Source organism: Scleropages formosus, chromosome 1 (assembly GCF_900964775.1).
Source record: "Scleropages formosus chromosome 1, fSclFor1.1, whole genome shotgun sequence".
Classification (NCBI taxonomy): domain Eukaryota; kingdom Metazoa; phylum Chordata; class Actinopteri; order Osteoglossiformes; family Osteoglossidae; genus Scleropages; species Scleropages formosus.
The window spans coordinates 35,114,313-35,131,143 of record NC_041806.1 but is presented as its reverse complement, the minus strand read 5'-3'; the positions used below and the strand labels follow the sequence as shown (position 1 = coordinate 35,131,143).

Genomic DNA, 16,831 nt, shown 5'->3' with positions numbered 1-16,831 from the left:
CAAAGCTCTGGAGTGAAACTGGGGATCTAAACATGGTGGCAGGACTAACTTTAATCTGTTTTGACCGATATTTCTGCACACTGCTACAGCAGTGAGTTCGTTTTGCAAAGCTGGAGAAGAGCAAGATCATTCTATGAAACATGCTTCAGGCTAAGGTACAATCACTTGAGCTACGCATATACTTTCTTCAGATTTCTGTATACAGAAATAAGTGGGTTTGGGAATGGAGGGGACTAAATGGGGGGAGAAAAAAAAAAAAAAAAAATACAACTGCACGCATAACAGCAAGACTTCTGCACTTCTTCAAGTCTTTGGAGTTTGGAGGTCCAGATAGGTTCTGTAAGGCGGCTCAGACATGTCCGTACTGAACTGGCAGATACTGCCGATATAGGAACACCCGTGTGCTCGAAGTGCTCAGGCACCAGCCCTCACGCTTCACAGGCTATAACAAGGCAACAGATTGAGAGGACTGGGCAATGGCTACAATACTGCTGCAGAGGTGTCCAGTCTTCAGAATGTCTGCACTGGCCCCTCTCATCAGGAGGAATCCTGGTCCATGCTGCAGCCCAGCGCCTCAATGTCATTGCTGATGTCGGAGATCATGCGGTCCCACTCATCGCCTTCGGCGGGCGGCAGCTGCTCGTGGGAGCCCTCAGTTGCCCCATTGCCGTTGGTGGTGGAGTTGGAGGTGGTGCTCATGGTGCGCCGGTACCTCCCAAAGCTGTCGGTGATAATGCCCCGCCCGTCCTTCACCCCAATGGTTTCCAGGAAGTTCTCAAAGTGTTGGCTGTCCTTCTCTGGGATGAAGGGCCTGAGGCCTAGAGCAACGGATGTGAAAAAGGTTACAACAACATTAAATAATATCGTCTAACAATACCGTAGAACAGCAGTGAAATATGTGACGTATTATAAAATACTGAATTAAATGTCCATTATTAAACTATAAGAGCAAAAACATTTAAAGTTCATATAGTAATAATGAGTTGTTAAAGTACTATGGTGTATGTGAACAACGCACAGAAACGAAGCAGGCAGCTTGTGGATCTGAGAGGAGCACGTCCGCACTCTTACCCAGGAGGAGAAATTTGCGGCTGTCCCCATACAGCTGCCGCAGGCTGATGCAGAACTCGTGGATGGAGGAGCCGTTCCTGTACTCATGGAGCAGCATGGCAAACTGCTGGATCTCCTGCGAAGACAGCTTGGTCCGCAGCTGCACACGCACGCCCACACACACAGGAGGAGGCATTAAGGCAAGAGCTCACAGTCCATGCGGTCATATGAAGTGCCATTGTCCCCTCTACCACTGCAAATGCACTTAAAACAGCCTCATGGAGCTAGATCACACAGCTCAATAATTGGCTTGTCCAGAATGAACAGGTAAAGTTGAGACTACATGAAACAGTAAAATGTCTTGCACAAGCCCACTGAACAAGCCATGTGGCCCTACCGTGGTCATGTAGTCCTGCAGTAGCTCAGCAGCGGTGGTGCTCAGCTCACTGTCGCTGGCTGTCTTGGTCTGCGGAGATGCCGGGGTGGAGGGGGACGAGGTATTGGAACTACCCCCTGTGTCCATGGTGCCCTGGAAGGGGCTGAAGTGCGACACACACTCATTCCTTTACATGCCATTGTGTGAATGTCACACTGACTATGACTTTAATAAATGATGAGTTTTTTTTTTTTTTACGGAGACCTTCACACAAGGAACACTGGTTTACAGTGTTTTTCTTCAAGTCGTAGAAATATCTCAACAACGTCAGCTTAACATACATGCGACTTATGCGAGTGACAGAAAAAAAAAACTCCCGTATTCTAAAACCAGGGCAAACAGTACCCTCACATGAAGGTAAGACTTACAACGAGCCTTCTTCTGTGTCATACGGTTCTTTAACATCCACCTTGCTGGAAGAGTCATCTGCCAGTTCAAAAAAAAGAGAACTGAAGAACTATTGACTTTAACATATATTTACTTAATGTATTGAACATTTAAGTTCTTCATTAAATATAACAGCAGCCCACATAAAATCAAATATACAACTTGGCAAGATAGGAACTGGACTAAAAAAAAACCCAAATGTTCTAACTTTAATTTGATGTAGGACCAAATGTGTACTGACCGCTGTAGAGGGAGAGATGCCTGGTTGGTGTGGAGGCTCCATCGAATATTGCCCTGTCTAAGAAGTCTATGGTTGACTCTGTGTAAACGATCTGGAAGACTTGGCTGAGAAGTAAACAGAGTTCTTCAGCTGCTGCCTACAGTAAGCACAAGTACGGTGAGATCGGTGAGATCAGTAACCTATCAGTAACAGGGATATGCCTGCACAGTGTGAACTTTCAGAAACCTCTGAATTCAAATCCAAGAAAAGAAAATATCATACACTAAAGAAAGCTACACAGCAGTCAGACTGTAGAAATGGATTTCAAGTTTGTGCAGAAATACTAAACACGGAAGTAATAAAGGGGTGAAGGTGTATTTGGGCATTAGACAGAAACTCTTATTTCCATTTGACACCTCTAACTCAGGGTGCTGCAGCCTCTGAAAAGTAAATGACATCTCGACCATGATCCCGATGGGGGGTAACAGAGCTGCTGGTGGAGCAGAGGAGGGAGGGGAGACTTACTTTGTTCTCCACAGCAAGCACCAGCAGACTGCAGAGGTCCACCAGCACGGCACCGCTCTCCGACAACGAACTCAAAGTCTGGGACTTGGAGACGTCTGCACAGCTGCTGGGACAAGGGGACCCTCCTGGCTCATGGGCTAAAGGCGCAGAGCAAAGGTCAAAGCATGCAAATCATCATCTTCTGTTCCAAAACATGACACATGTTGTACCACCTCATCGATTTTGTTCTTGCTTATTTAATGTCAGGTGAGACAGCCTTTTAAAATGAGTGTGGTGAAGAACAGCAGCAGGGTACCACCTTTTACTGATGGCTGTTTGCTAGCACACTGGGCTTCAAGCATACCAGTGCATACCTGTCTTGAGTATTATTAAATGCAGGGAGTCGTCGCGGATGTAGGACACGGCGGCAATGTCATGAATTGGCACCCGGAGGATGATGTCCTCCCCATCTCTCCACACTAGCTTGACGTTGTAGGCAGACAGGCTGACCAGTGCATCCTGCTCCACTGTCAGCTGGCCTGGGAGCAAATGGGATTTCTGGGGGCAGCAGAGAAGCATATTACGTTGGCCCACTTCCCCTATTTAGATGTCAGCAGCTCTTTGGATGCTAAACTGAACAATCCATAATTGGGTGGCATATTTGTAGAACAGGGCACTGCCTGCTGTATGACTGGTCACATGCTGAGGAAAAATAGACTGTGCAAAGAATCAAAATTTCCTTTAGGACGTGTTTGTATGTTACATTTACATTCATTCATTTAGCAGACGCTTTCCTCCAAAGCGATGTACATCTCAGAAAATACAATTTGTGCGTTACATCAGGAGAAAGAGACATAGCTGCAGATGTGTGACTTAAGTACAGTTAGTTTGAGTTACAGCATAAACTAAACCAGTACAAGTGATACTCCTCCTTTAAAAGAAGTACTGGTATGATTTTAGGGTGTTAAAAAATACATATATGGAGGAGATTATTAAATCAGCTCCTACTGTGAGTGTGGACAAGTGGCATATTGGTAGTAATGTGAAAAATACCAAAAAAAAAAAAAAATCCCTTACCCTTGCATTGTCAATCAACTGTAAGACTTCAGTCCGGCTGGAAGGATTCAAGTATCCCGGAACTGATGTTAGCTGCCCTAAATACTTTAAAAATACATCCGCAAAAGTTGGTTACCAACTGATTTTATTATTATATTTTTGGCCTTTTACATTTACACCACATTTAAATGTATTCGTTTAGCAGATGCTTTTCTCCAAAGTGACATACATCTCATAGAAAACACAATGTGTGCATTAATTTAATGCCTTAATGACTACAGACCTGTCACCCTAATGTTTGTGGTCATGAAGTCACTTGAAAAACTGGTGTTGGACTACCTGAAAGACATCACTGGACCCTTACTGGACCCCCTGCAGTTTGCTTACCGAGCAAACAGGTCTGCAGATGATGCAGTCAACATGGGACTGCACTACATCCTGCAACATCTGGACAAACCAGGGACTTATGCGAGAATCCTGTTCGTGGACTTCAGCTCAGCCTTCAACACCATCATCCCACACCTCCTCCTGTCCAAATTAACACAACTCTCTGTGCCCACCTTCGTCTGTCAGTGGATCACCAACTTTCTGACAGACAGGCAGCAGATAGTGAGGCTGGGAAAATTCTCATCCAATACTCGCACAATCAGTACTGGCACCCCCCAGGGATGTGTGCTCTCCCCACTGCTCTTCTCCCTGTACACCAACGACTGCACCGCAAAAGACCCCTCTGTCAAACTCCTGAAGTTTGCAGACGACATCACACTCATCGGCCTCATCCGGAATGGAGACGAGTCTGCTTACAGACAGGAGGTCCAAGAGCTGGCTGTCTGGTGCAGTCGTAACAACCTGGAGCTGAACACGCTCAAAACAGTGGCGATGATCGTAGACTTTAGGAGAAACACCTCAGCATTATCCCCACTCACCATCATGAACAGCACTGTGGCAACAGTGGAGTCATTCAGGTTCCTGGGCACCACCATCTCACAGGACCTGAAGTGGGAGCCCCACATAGACTCCATTGTGAAGAAGGCCCAGCAGAGGTTGTACTTCCTTCGCCAGCTGAGGAAGTTCAACCTGCCACAGGAGCTACTGATGCAATTCTACTCCGCAGTCATTGAGTCCGTCCTCTGCACCTCTATAACTGTCTGCTTCGGCTCAGCTACGGAGTCAGACATCAGAAGACTGCAGAAGATAGTTCGGACTGCTGGAAGAATCATCGGCACATCCCCCCCCAGCTCTCCAAGAACTGCACTCGTCCAGAGTCAGTAAAAGGGCTAGCAAAATCATTCTAGACCCCTCACATCCAGGCCACTTCCTCTTCGAACCCTTGCCATCTGGCCGGCGCTACAGAGCACTGTGCACCAGGACAGCCAGGCATAAGAAAAGTTTCTTTCCTCAGGCCATCTACCTCATGAACACCTAAATCTCTCCCCTAGAGAGTAAACCAGTGCAATACACAACGCTATTTATAACTATTTATCACATCATTTCTCTTACTCACACTCCCTTGCATTTGTATCTAGTGACTATTTTTGTATATTGGGTACTTTATATTTTTAAATATTTTTTATCCCTTGCTCACATACTCTATCTTCTCACCTGTCTTGTCACTGTCATTCTGTCTGTGCTGTGGAAGTTCCTGTCACCAAGACAAATTCCTTGTATGTGCGAACATACTTGGCAATAAAGCTCATTCTGATTCTGATTCTGAATTTAGCAGAAAGAGACACTTAGATGCAGAGGTGTGATTCTTAAGTACAGTTAGTTTGTTACTTTCCACAATACGACTCACCATATGAACTTTTTAAATGAAAAATCTTAAAAGTATTTTCTTAAGATTTTTAAAGCACAAAAATGTGTGTATTTATATGTACTCGACAAAAAATAACAGCATCCGGAAGAGTCCTGACCTTCACTTCCTTCTCAATGTAGTCATTGAGCAGGACCTCAGGGTCCACACGGTGATCAGGCAAGGACAGGGAGACGGTGTGCAGGGCCCGGCGCTCCGTCGCCTTCTCCTGGGCTTTCTTGTCCCTCCCCTTCTCCCCCTTCAGGAAGACGCGCTTGAACGGAGACGCGATACCAGGCTGTGTAACAGGAGGCACATCTCATCAACAACTGGCAACCAAGGACATGGCTTCATTTCACCAGCATTACCAGTAACCTCCGGTTCTATCTACCCCATAAACAAACACAAATGAGAATTCTTTTAGGTATAAACTAACAAATACCCGACAGCATGTTTTGCTGAGTAACAGAACTACAAAATTCCTTATGTGGGGTATTTTTTTCTATCATTGGTTCAGGAAAACAAATGAAGCAATTCTGACAGATAAAAGGAAGGCACACTCAGGAAAGGCGGGTCTCATTGTGGTACTCGGTCGCGGGGTGCGGCGGAACATACGGTACATCTCGGGTGCAGCACAAGCAATTCTGTCACTCTATGCCGAATTTAATATTCCTTACATGGCAATACGTCTGTTAGCAAACAGCAATGCCACTGAAGTGAATCAAGCTCATTCTTGAATGTAACGCTCCTGAAACTCATATTCTGTTAAAAACTGTGAAGAAGACTCATCCAAACGTGCATGCGCTGTGCTGTACTACTGCCAATTTTCTTGGTCATACTCTGGTTTTTAGAATTATTACTGCAGACAATTTAAAATAAAAAAATAAAAAAAAAAAAAAAACTATAGAAACTTGTATTTAAGTTGTCAGCATCACCTTCCGCTCGACATCGTGTCATTTCAGGAGGAATAAAAACTTCTCAGAAGTACACTTCCTAATACGGGTACACCACCATCAGTTTTTTTTTGTTATGGTGAAACATTTAACATTTTCCTTCCTTTCAGCCGAACACTGAGACGTGCAAGGTCGTCATAGAATGATGCCTTTTTTCTTTCGCTGAAAATATCCGTCCTACTGACAAAATGTACATTCCAACGGCAAAAAGTTTGACAGTAACCAGACAGACAGCCAGAGAGAAGAAACAAAAGAAAAAGTAAGAACTACTCGTAATCTCCTCTCTCGCACCTCAGGGCAAGCAGCTCAGTGACACGCCATCTCCCTACCTCATTCTCCATGTAAGTTCATGCAAGTCCTGAAGAGATCAGGAGAAGATGTCCGGCTGGTGCTGCTGGCTAGCTGAGAGCACGTCTACATGCCATGCAACGGCAAATGGCACGTTTCAAAGGGCACACCAGAAAAACGTCTTGAACCCTGAGAGGCTACACAGAACTTGAACAGGAAGCAGAGTAACCACTACTTCCTGTGAACACACTTTCAGCTCACATCTACACACAGATTTTCACTTTGGGCTTTGGCTGTTCCATAATATAGATGCCATTATCTACAGTGGCTTCAAATATCATTTAGAGAACATTTTAGACTGGCATTAATGACTTTTACTGTAATATTATCATGGGCTTAAGGGATTAACCCTACTTTTTAAAAGACTTCAAAAATCTGACAGCACAGCAGTATTATATTCATTTGGAAACGCTTGCAGGTGAAATTCAAAATGTGTTCATAGAAAATTCTAATTTGCACTATTATATTCTTTAAGCCTTTGTGGGGGGGAAACAAAAAAGAAAGGCATTATGTTAATGGGACTACGCCAATTCTTTGTTAGTCTAATAATCAGTTATCACAGTACATGATCCCATCAACAGGTGGGGTTCTTTACAGTGGTACATTTCAATGGAAAAGCATCCAGTTGCAAGTATATTAATATTTAATTATCATCAGCACGTACGAGGTGAGAGCAGGCTACACAGGTGACTCATGGACAAATGCCAACTGTCTACAGAAGAGGTGGAAAATCTTGTGGAATTACACTGTAAATTATACTTAGTGGTAGAAAATTCAGGCTAAAACCAGAGACATCAAGTCCTTAACCCCAAAAAAAAAAATATTCAAACAAGCATCACACTCACACACATACACACACACACACACACACACACACACACACACATTTTCAGAACCGCTCGTCCCATACAGGGTCACGGGGAACCGGAGCCTACCCGGTAACACAGGGCGTAAGGCCAGAGGGGGAGGGGACACACCCAGGACGGGACGCCAGTCCATCGCAAGGCACCCCAAGCAGGACTTGAACCCCAGACCCACTGGAGAGCAGGACTGTAGTCCAACCCACTGCGCCACCGCACCCCCCCAAACAAGCATCAGCAAAATAAATTCAGTCCTGGAAGTTAAACTGGCTTACGTCCTAATACAGAGGATAACCCGTCACCTGCTGAATATTTCTTACACCCTCTATAACTGCTGCTTGCCTGTACCTAAAGAATAAAACAATATGTTTCTGATAGACGTTAGAAATACCCTATGGTATAAAGGAATATGAGAAGTAAATGGATGGCCGAGGATATAAGTATTGAAGATTTTTAAACTTGGGGCAAACCTCCCTGAATTTCCCTCTCAAAAGACAGGGAGGCTAACAGAGGGCTGACCATGTACCACACTTAAAGTGTAAAGCATATTTACAGTATTCTGTCATAATGGTTAAACCAGATTAAAAAAAAAAAAATCTGTAATAAATGTGTATCAGAGGCTAACAAAGTTTATTTAATAGTATTACTGAATGCCAGCCAAACATAAGACAGTTCAACTAAAGAACAATGATACATTACAAATGAGAGAAACCATAAGCAGAGTCATTCAAATAACTGTGCAAACATCTTGCCTTTCCTCAGTATTTGGGTTTCTGACACCTAAAGACAGGGTGTCTCAAAAAATTTAAACACCGAGTTCTCAATTTACAAACAGAACTGGGACTAAAACTCTGTTCATAACTTCATTTGATAATAAATCAGACCACTATGTCACAATCAATAAAAGTTTCTTATTAAAGGTAGCCCTTCATTTATTCATGTCTTAGGTCCCTGAAAACCCTCAGAAAAAGATGTACAAAAGTAAAAATAAAATGCAGATGATTAAGACATTTATTTAATCCATTTTCTGCTCTAGAGCCTGTATTTATATAAAAGTGTAAAACATTCACGTTTAATTGTTTAGCAGTCATGTTTCTATTCAGCAAGACCTATGTTGATTAATTCCCTATTTATACAATTTTTTCAACATGCAAACATCTTGCCTTATCCTTTAAACACAGAGAAAGTCTAATTCAAAATCAAGTGCAGAAAGTCACAACTGCTCATAGCCAACATTTTTGTGAGCTTCATTCCCCTTTTGCCTATTATTTTCTTATTTTGTTGCATGGTGGCATAGCAGGTGCCGCAAAACACTCGAGGCTTGGGTTCGGACAAGTTTTCAAACCCAGATCAGTTTTTGTAGCGTTTGCATGTTCCTGCTGCATTAGCATCTGGTACCTCCAGTTGCTCCAGTTTCCTTCCACGGACCGAAGACACACGTTTCAGGTGAACTAGTGATCAAGTTGCCCATAGTGAATGAACGTGAATGAGTGTGAGTGTTATTGCCCTTTAATGGACTTGCATCATGCCTCATGCCCTGTGTGTACAGTAATGGGCAAGTGGTGAGTGACAATGGATTAATTACGTTGATGCAGTACATTTCAAACTTGAAATGTTTTTTTTTGTTTTTGTTTAATTTATTCTGCTGCTTTTTAGCTGTCGTTTGCCTTGTGTGATGCTCACAGTTATTGAAAATCCAATTCTTCTAAATGTGAGTTGACAACTTTTTATCCCAGAACTTGAAATTCTCCTGAAAGAAGCCCTCATTATATGAGCTAAGCTTGTATTTCTGTAAAAAAAAAAAAAACTGTATATGAAAAAGTACAGAATGCTGCCACCTACAGTAACCAAACTAAAGAGCACTCCATATTATGGAAAAAAAAGTCACCGTGGAGAACAACATCTTATATACAAAATGTAAGTTCTCCTTATTTCTGCTATTCTTACACATTTTACAATGTGTTATAATATAATATAAACATGGCTAAATACTAATTTCAACATTATAATCAAAACAAAAGTAAGACCTACTTACCATTACACTGAAGCCAGAGAAGGCTCTTTCCGTCTCTCTTGCGCGTGCGCGCGCACACACACACGAAAAGCACTGAGATCAACTGCAGGCAGGAAAAACAAAGGGCCAGAAAGCATTCCAGAGCAGAGACAGCTCGCCAGTGCTGTGAGAAACGGAGTGCGGGACAAACTTTTACTAAAAGCTGAAGAGCAGCGCAAGGCGGACCTCAGCGGATAACTGCCACTGGACTGTTTATTCCGCTGGTTTCAAGCCCAGTAGGAGCTCCCTGCTCTGAAGATCCCCTGTGAATTCTGCACCGTGTTCTCCTCTGCGTTTGTCTACAAGGAGGGTGTCATATCCTGCTTGGCAATTCTGAGCCCTGCCCTATATTCTCCTGTGCAACTTCAGGGAAAATATGTGCCTGAAATGGAATAGCCTTTTCTCTACAAAGAGAACATATCAAACAGTAATAAATATTTTAAATCTATACGATATATATTGTCTTAGGAATATTACTTCAAATCTGCAATCTCTATAAAAGTACTACCATGAGGCCTTATCTTTTAAATATCAGGTGCATGTTCAGTTAAGTTAAATGTCTTTCCTTCATGCAAACAATGGAATAAGACTGGGAAAACCTAAATTAAATAATTGCTGGGAAGAAGATACTCATTTGCTTTACTGCATCCTTTCATGTCATTAATGAAATATACATTTAAAATATTTTTTAAACAGTTTATTCACTTGCTTACCAAGCATATTTAGCCAGTCAATCACACCAGTCCCTTACAAAAGAGGGTTCAAAATCACCCCGTTTGGCAAATTCCTCATGTTAAAAGAATATGTTAAAATTAAAACACCAAAACAGAGGGCATTTTAAGCATGGCAACGAAAACACCAACCGATGTAATTAAAATTCTTTCTCGCTTTTCTTTTAATTTTGGTAACCAATAGCCAATTATCAACACACACACACACACACACACACACACACACACACACACTTTCTGACCCGCTTGTCCCATACGGGGTCGTGGAGAACCGGAGCCTACCCGGTAACACAGGGAGGAAGGCCAGAGGGAGAGGGGACACACCCAGGACGGGACGCCAGTCCGTCGCAAGGCACCCCAAGCGGGACTCGAACCCCAGACCCACTGGAGAGCAGGACCCGGTCCAACTCACTGCGCCACCGCACCCCCCCCAATTACCAACAACTACCTGTAAAATATACATTGAATATTTGGCTCATGGATTTTTCTGATAATTTAAACACGATTTGAATGCCAATGAGGAAACAACTACAGAGATTTTTTCTGTTGGTGACACCCCATACTAAAAATTGAAGAACATGGTGACTTTGTAAGTTATCTTTTTTATCTTATTTACCGCATATCTTATGTTTTTAAAAGAGCTTTGCCCCTTTCCTGTACAGTTTGTGTTTTTAGGGCAGCTGGCTGACTCGTGGTTAGACCTGCTGCCATTGGACTTAAATGTCACAGGTTTGAATCCCATCTCCAGCTGTAGAACCCTTAAGCAAGGTGCTTACCTTAAATTGTTCCAGTAAAATTGCCCAACTGTATAAAAGGGTAAATAATTCTAGGTATCTTAAAAGCATCAGCTAAATGAATAAATCTAAATGTAAATGGTGCGGTTCTCATTCTGAAGAAATGCTTAACGATCAGTGTTCCCATTTCCTCTTTTTGGATTAAAAAAAGCATTGCTACTAACAAACTCCTTTTTCTGCAACAGGTGTGACGCATCACATAAAATTTTACCTGGGTTTAAACTGTCCCTTTTTAAAAGGCCACTCTCTTTCCTTTCCTGCACTAAACTGTTTTGTTCCAGTGTGCAAGGTAGCCTGAAAGCCATGTAGCAACTGTGCTGCATCAGTATAGAATTGTTCCTTTTAAAAAGCTGCCACTGGCTGTAATAACATGAGAAAAAAAGTTGACTGGTATTATTATATCAACTCTCTTCCACCTGTTGTGGAAATAAAATGATCACATAAACTGGACAAATGCCACTTAAGTACTGAATAATAAGGCTGATGTATTGAAAGGGTACACATTTCATAAGCTGTTGTAGCAATTTCTTAGTGTCAGCACTGTATGGGATCCTGTTATATGAGGGCTGAGTCATACTGCAACAGGGTTTCTCCTGGGAGTTAAAACAACAACCATTAACTTCTACCCTGTACACAAATTTGCAAAACTAAATATCTGATTTGGACAAAGTGCATTTCTCAAATGTCAGTGCTCTTCAGTGGATGGCCTAATTAAAACATTTCTATATAGCTACCACCAAATTATACTTCCAGCAGCATTACTGTGTTCTAAATGCACCATTAATTCATAATAAGCTGTCAGCAACTGTAAAAACCTAAAAATTTTGCTATACATTTCAATATTACAATCTCTATTTTGATTATATGCAGTATTAAACAGTACAACAGAGCAGCAACAGAGTCCATACATTACAATTACAAAATCTATTACGTACAAGGACAGAAAGAAAATATGACAACACACAAGAACATCTTAAATAGCTGCAGGTCTATAGTTACATCCAAAGACACTCAGTGCACTTGTGTGGAGGATTACAGGCAGTGCCTACAACCGCTTGTCCCAAGCAGGGTCGCGGCAAGCCAGAGCCTACCCAGCAACACAAGGCGCAAGGCCGATGAGGAAGGGGTCACACCCTAAATGGGACGCCAGCCCACTGTAAGGCACCCCAGGAAGGGATCAAACCCCAGACCCGCTACACAGCGGGCACTGGCCAAACCCAGCATGCCACTGTGCCTCCCGAGGACTACAGTTTAAATTTTAAAAAAAAAAAGAAGAAAAAAAAACGTGAAAGTCATCTGTGACGCACATTGCTGTCTGAGCCCTTAACGCCTCCCGTTTCCCCAGGCAAACACTCATGCCACAAAGTGTGGTGGGCATGGTATCCTGACACAATTCACCTTCTTAATCAGAAGAAAAGCAGAGGCAATCAGAGCCAGGATGTGCCCTGCAGAGGCGTGGCTGTGCCTTATGGAAAACCCCAACACTCCAGGGAGACAATGACATTGTTCCCCTGATAAGGCTTGAATATTCTTCCAGTATGCACTCATATTCTATTTTCTTCTTTCGTAACTTTGTCAGTCTCAAAAAATTATTGCGTTTCAGTTACACACACATTTTCAGAACCGCTTGTCCCATACGGGGTCACGGAGCCTAACCCAGCAACACAGGGCGTAAGGCCAGAGGGGGAGGGGACACACCCAGGACGGGATGCCAGTCCGTCGCAAGGCACCCCAAGCGGGATTCGAACCCCAGACCCACCGGAAAGCAGGACCGTGGTCCAACCCACTGCGCCACCGCACCCCCCGCGTTTCAGTTACTTCTGTCATATCTCTTCTCTAATCGGTGATGTGAATGACAGCATTGCAATAACCGACTATGACACTGAAGCACTAGCAAGAACACACACAAAAAGACTGGAACCAGTGAACCTGTATCAATATATCAGTGATAAAGCACATAAAATGAACCTCCAGTTTCTGTGTTTTTATCTCACATTTTAATACAGGCTTAATATTATTCTGGATGTTTTAAAGTTTATTGAAAACTGTTAAAAACGACAACGGAAAACGAGAAACAGTACAGTACAACTGTGTTTACGGCTCCTCACTACGTCATCCATTCGTCGAGTGACGTCACCGCTGCGAGAAACTATTTCCTCCTGCGACTGCGTTGCATAAAGCTGACGTCATCGACCGAAGCCGTGAGTGAAAAGGAGCAAGCTGTTTAGAGGCGTATCATCATCATCATCTAGATACATAGCGGCCAATAAGTTACATTTATTTACAACACTGACTGCGCACACATAAGACGTTAATCCAATATAAAGAGACGTCGTCGGATGAAAATATAAAATAGGCACAAAGCAAAGGTAGAAAATGAGGCAAAGATAATAATGTCACTAGAGCCGCCCACCGAAACACCCAGCACTTAACAACTAGTCTACTCGCGGGGAAAGTTACCTTCTTTGCTTTTTTCCCTTCATCCTCCATTTCTATCTGCAGATCCTCTTCGTCATCATTTTCGCAGCCGAGGTCTCGAAGGTCTCGGTGACATCGCGGCCGCTATAAGAACACACAGTGTCACTTTCCATGCAAAAAGCAGCGTTACTGAGCAACGAAAGAGCCCCCAGCTCGCCAACTTTCCCGGATAACACTGACTAAACTTCGCTTTCCCGCACTGCTCGCCGCACCTATTCTGCGAGGCGCTTCCTTCTCTTTTAGTAAGCGAGGACTTTTATATAAATACACACACGCGGGTTTTTTTAAAAAGAGTGGGTGTACTAACTGGATTTTAAACATCATCAACTTTTCAACCCTGCCGCCATTTTGGGCGTAGGACAACTTTCCCAGCGTGCATCGCGGCGCAGCGTTAACTACCCGCTTCGGAGCGCCCTGTGAATCGACCGCAGGGGGAAAAAAAAAGACACACTTGAGAGTGTCTGGACCAGCTTTAGTTGTGCAAAACTCTTCTGCGAATTTCTACACATTCTTACGTCTTATACGGGGCAGCTGATCCCGCACGTAAACACCTTTCTTTTCCTAAACATCACACTCTTTTCAATGAATGCGAATAACTGTATGCCGTGCAACCGCAATTACGGCGGCCGCCACTAGATGGCGCGTGACGCGGGTGAATAATTATTTGGGCGCGCGCGCGCAGCGGCGAGTCCTTTTTCAATGAGAGAGTGGAGTTCATTCATTTTTGAGTACGACTTTGTTTGTTGAGTATGTTGTCTTTGAGTGTAGAATTTGTTATTTTTATTTTAAGCGCGACTTTGAAGAGTTACCCGAGTAAAAGTAGAAAAATATCGTGTCAAAAAAGTACTCAAGTGCCGAAACTTCTTGAGTCAAATTAAGTTTTTTAATGTTACGAACGGTGGCATTATACATTATAATATAACTGACAGCTACGTAACACTGTTACTGCTTTAACTCTCAAGTTTCAAATGATTTAAATCTGCTGCGCAAACAAAATCAGACGCTGTCTGTTCGACTAATGAAATAAACGCAAATATAACTCTTTTAGCTGACTCCTTTGTCCAAGTTGAACAGTTTTAATTGTTTAGACTAAGCTACTTGCTGTGATTTACACATTTATAGAGCAGAATAAGTTGAATGGAGACATTTAGGGTAAGTGCCTTGATCAGGGGCACTACAGCATGAGCAGGGATTCAAACTCATGCCCTTTTGACTGCATCCTGGAAGCTCTAACCACTATCCCACAGTCACACCACTTGTTTTCCATGTAGCTGGTGCCTTTATCCAAAGCGACTTTAAGCCGTTTTGCAGTAAATTACATGATGCCTTTGACAGGGGTATTTATTGTGAACTATTCACAATAAATACCCGTCAAAGGCATCATGACAGTGACCAGAATTTGAACAGACTACCTCTAGGTTACAAGTCATAGTCCCTAACAAGTACACTACCTACAAGAAAAGGCAGAGACAAATAACAGTCCAAATAAATAACTAACAAAAAATGACGGTGAGCTCAGATGCTACACATGGAAAAAAGGCAGACCCGTAGAGTGTATGGCATGTACACTTACACTGACACCCTTTGGTAGACAAGGATGACAACACACTAAAGTGTAGGTACATGTGTAGCTAATATAACATTTTTATGTTATATTCTCTTATAGCTTTATTATAAAAGTAGGAAAATCTGCTAAAACCATTCAAAAGTTATATCTGACATTAAATTACCTCACCATCAGTGAGCATTTGTCATAATGTTACCCAACGTGAAAGTTTTCCAGTTAGTGGAAATAGATAATTATCTGAACCATTCATAATATGAGTTATTCCACATTTTTAGACCACTACATATATATATATATATATATCTTTCTAATTTCTACTTTATTTGTAGTACCTCATTTATGTTATCTCTACTACCAGGCTGTATTATGGACAGTCAGAAAAACATTTCACTGCAAGTTGTACTAAGTATAGTTGTGTATGTGACAAATAAAACTTGAACTTGAATTATAATTCACCAAAATAAAATATAATTAACCTTCAAAAAATAACCTTTGTACTGCATTTTGCTGACCTTTACACTCTCTATTTCACCGGGCACGTGCTACATGCTCGTGCTACCCCCTTATGAGTAAACTAAAATATATTTCAGACAAATAACACCAACAATTTTAATTATTGATTATTATTAATAATACAAATGAACTAATTTTTATACATCTTCTCAAGATTTTAATGTATGTTTAATGTTTGCAAGCATTAATGCAAAGAATCGTACTCTATATACTTGTAATAATAATATAGGAGGGACTTGTCCTGTAACTCATTTCAAAAAGAAAGACCTGTTTAACTCTGATACAATTCAATGGACAGTGTAGAGGAAATAAAAACACATTCTTAATGTATTAAACATATTTCAAGTCACATTTTTTCCTCTGTAAACTGTCTTGGAAGCAAGTGAACTAGGTTGTCAGTTAGGTCAGATAGATAAGCCTGTACACAGCCGCTACTCTGGCACTGTATGTGATTGTTTGTTTGTGTACCTTATTCTTAAAAAAAAAACAAAGAAAAAATTGGCAGGAGGTCATCAGGATTCATCTGTCTTGCGTTTTATGCACCTACTTGATTGATGAACATCGGTGCATCAAGTGGAAAGTAACAAACTAGGTTTACTTAAGAATCACATGTCTGCAGCCATGTCTCTTTCTCCTATGTAATGCATAAGCTGTACTTTTGCTGAGATGTACGTCACTTTGGAGAAAAGTGTCTGCAAATGAATAAATGTAAATGTAGATCAGGAAGAAACTGAACTGTAACTCTGGCTGGTCAACACTAAACTCTGATTGCTCTCGCTACTGGTGAACGTGGCCAGCGCAACCAACAAAAAAAGTCCACTGATGGCGAAGACATGTTTAATGCTTCACCACAAACGTGCCTGTGACTGACAGCCACAATGTACTCAAGTAAAAAGTATCAATATCAAAAATTACTCTCAAAAAATCAGCTTGAGTACATCTGTAAAGAAAAAAGATGTGCTTTTACTCCGTTACATTTCTGTCACTTTCTTCTATGGAGTAAATGCAATTTGTTACTACCCACCTCTGCATAAACATTGCTTAGCAATAAAAAATACACAACACAAAGTCTTCAATAAAATGAATACT

General features: G+C 42.0%; 1 protein-coding gene across 3 annotated transcripts; it reads right to left on the bottom strand.

Moving 5' to 3' along the window:
- Window positions 1-260: 260 nt before the first annotated feature.
- On the bottom strand, window positions 261-14,059 carry ccm2 (CCM2 scaffold protein). Of its 3 annotated transcripts, none has more exons than XM_029258128.1 (11): window positions 13,875-14,059; window positions 13,645-13,746; window positions 5,567-5,743; window positions 3,675-3,758; window positions 2,972-3,155; window positions 2,619-2,755; window positions 2,115-2,250; window positions 1,855-1,912; window positions 1,448-1,589; window positions 1,072-1,210; window positions 261-818 (listed from the first exon to the last, which is right to left on the bottom strand). In XM_029258128.1, exons 2-11 carry the CDS (start codon window positions 13,672-13,674, stop codon window positions 538-540), a joined length of 1,368 nt encoding a protein of 455 aa, XP_029113961.1. In that variant the 5' UTR covers window positions 13,675-13,746; window positions 13,875-14,059; the 3' UTR covers window positions 261-537. The 3 variants fall into 3 exon arrangements, with proteins under 3 accessions (XP_029113961.1, XP_018598958.1, XP_018598959.1); XM_018743442.1 differs by having other exon boundaries at window positions 13,970-14,059; XM_018743443.1 differs by lacking the exons at window positions 13,645-13,746; window positions 13,875-14,059 and adding an exon at window positions 6,728-6,874.
- Between the last annotated feature and the right edge of the window lie 2,772 nt (window positions 14,060-16,831).